At 20.2% G+C, this 3,055-nt stretch overlaps 1 protein-coding gene across 1 annotated transcript; it reads right to left on the reverse strand.

Moving 5' to 3' along the window:
- Positions 1-696: 696 nt before the first annotated feature.
- On the reverse strand, positions 697-2,051 carry DICPUDRAFT_160210 (uncharacterized protein; the record flags this gene model as incomplete). The annotated part of the gene is made up of 2 exons (XM_003295024.1): positions 697-1,651; positions 1,738-2,051. The coding sequence occupies 2 exons, from the start codon at positions 2,049-2,051 to the stop codon at positions 697-699; spliced, it is 1,269 nt and encodes a 422-aa protein (XP_003295072.1).
- Positions 2,052-3,055: the final 1,004 nt, after the last annotated feature.

Here is a 3,055-nt window from a genome sequence, read left to right on the forward strand (position 1 = left end):
TATTATTGTGAAATTAAAATTATTAAAAAAAAAAAAAAAAATTTTAAAAAACAAATAATTTAAAAATAAATAATTATTATCTATTAATATATATTGTTAATAATTTTAATAGTATTTATTTATTTTATTTATTTTATTTATTTTATATATTTTATTTTTATTTTTAATTTGATTTTTGTCATTATAAAAGTGAAATGAAAAAAAAAAAAAATTTTAACAAATATATTTTTATATTATTAGTTAGTTAACAATTTAGAAAACAATTAAAAATAAATGTTAAAAACACAAACACCCAAGAAAAAAACACAAACACACAAACACACACAAAAAAAAAAAAAAAAACTGAAAGAAACAAATCGATGCAATATTTGCAATCAATTTTTTTATTTTTATATTTTATAAATATATAAAAACTATATATTTTTACGTATGGGTGGTTTTTATTTTAATATTATATCATTAATTATATTAATTATACTAATTCGTATATTAATATAAATAAATAATTGTTTTTTTTTTTGTTTTTTTTTTGTTGTGGTTATAATTTTTCTTTAAAAGAAAAAAATTTGTTTTTTTAAAAATTTTGATTATAATTGTTATGATTATTACTATTATTATTATTATTATTATGATTATTATTATTATTATTATTATTATTATTATTATTATTATTATTATTATTATTATTATTATTTATTAATTTGAAGTTGGTGCAACAACATTATTTTCTTTGACTTCTGATCTTTTATAAATATATTCTGGTTTGACACCATCACTTGATTCTGGGTTTGGTATAAAGAAAGCTGGTTTATGAACAAAATTTGGATCTTTTGCTAAATTAGCTTTAGCTTTTTTTCTTTGAGCCTCCTCTATTCTTTGTTTTTCAACACCAGCTTTTCTTGAATCTTTTTTAGCAAAACCATCAGCAACACCTTTCCAAACTTTTTGTGAAGTATTGTCTTTTAATTGTTCAAATGGTTCCTCGATGGTTGGTTCAGTACGTAAAATAGTATAATTCATAAAGACTTCGGAAGTTTTATTCTTGAGATTTGTGATAGTTAAGACATCGACATGAGTACCATGAATATCGTAGAGATTTTCGTTATTTTTGCTAACGATAACTTGAATATCGTGCCATTTACCACCAATAATTGGTTTATCTTTAAAGTTAATTGTAGCGGTATAACCAGTTTCTGGACATGAGAAAGTGTATTTACCAGAGAATTCAAATTTCCATCTTAACAAACGAAGATAACCTTCTGGGAATTTGTCGTTAACATAAGTTTCTTTAGCTTTTGTGTGTTTATTTTCGAGTGTGATGCATGTTTTAACGTCCATGTTAACACGAATGCATTTACCTTTGAAGACTGGAGTAATTTGTTCTTTAGCATCGTATTTGAAACCATGTTTATCATTCCAAAAGTGGAAACATGAAATTGGTGGATGATGTGAAACTTGTTCTGCAAAGAAATTAGTTGTGTCACCTTCAATAACTTGGCTGGTCTTTTCATCGATATGATTAACTGAACATTCATAAATTTCACCTAAAATTGGATTTAATGGATTCTTTGGGAAATACATTTTAGGCCAAGTTAAATGATATTTTAATACTTGTAAGAATCTTTGTTCATCATCTTTAATATATGGAGCACTAATTAAAAATAAATAAATAAAATCAATATATTGTTATTATTTTTGAATAATTTATTATCTATCATCTATAATTATAAAACCTACCTTGTTAATAAATGAGAGAAAATAGCTGATTGAGTTTGAATAGCAGTTAAAAAACTAATTGGGGTTGTAAAAGTGGCTGGGATTGGTAATTTGGTCATATCAGCACCAACTTTAAGGTGGTTTTTAACAAAAGAAAAGGCTTGTTTCATAATACCTGCTTCTGATGTAGCTTCTTCAACAGTATCATCTGCACCATTAACTTGATGATTTTCTGTATTATCAACACCCTCGGCTTCGATACCATCACTTGAAAGATCGCTTACGCTATCTTCAGTTAATGATGGTTCTCTAATAACATCTACTTTAGTTGACATTTTTTATTATTTATAAAATTATTATTTGAAAAAAAAACTATATAAATGTTTGATTTGTGTTTGTTGTTATTTTAAACTATAATACAATTGATTTTTTTTTTGATTTGTTTTTGTTTGTTATTATAAAAAAAAAAAGGTAAAAATTGTTTTTTTTTTTATAAAATCTAACTCTTGAATTAATTAAATTATTATTATATTCTACTAATATTTATTAATTAAATTTGATAAATGATTGATTTGATTTGATTTGATTGATTATTGATTATTATTTTATATATGTATAAAATAAAGAGGAAAATAAATAATATAAATTGAAAAAAAAAAAATTAAAAAATTTATATTAGTATAATATAATGTATGTGTTTATGAATATTAAATAAATAAATAAATAAATAAATAATTAAATGAATAACAAAAAATAATATAATATATCTTTTTTTTTTTTTTTTTTTAATATTTTGTAAAAATAAAAATAAAAATTAAATAAAAAAAAAAAAACAATAACACAGTTCTATATTGGTGTAATATTGGGTAAAAAAGTTAAAAGATTTAAATAAACTCTTTATCAATAATTAATATTGTTAAAAATATAAATAATAAATAATATTCTTATTATTCTATGTTATTGTTAATATTTATATTTTGTTATTATGATACAAACACACAAACCGAATGAAAAAAAAAAAATGAAAAAAAGAGATAAATATATACAATACAAACTTTAAAGAAAAAAAGAAATAAAAGCGATATAAAAAATTTTATATAAATTAATTATTTATTTGTGTGCAATTGTGAATATTTAAAAAAAAAATAAAAAAAAATGAAAATTATAATTAAAATTATTAAAGAATTAAATAATTTTATTGTGCCAGTGTGTGAAAGTGTGGTTTATTTTAAAATTAACAAATATCGTTTTGATAATTAGAGTAATATATATACTGTACTATATTATTATTAAATTTTGTTTCTTTTTGTATAATGTTATTATTATTGTGTTTATATTA

The sequence above is a fragment of the Dictyostelium purpureum genome (genome assembly GCF_000190715.1).
Source record: "Dictyostelium purpureum unplaced genomic scaffold DICPUscaffold_716, whole genome shotgun sequence".
Classification (NCBI taxonomy): Eukaryota; Evosea; class Eumycetozoa; order Dictyosteliales; family Dictyosteliaceae; genus Dictyostelium; species Dictyostelium purpureum.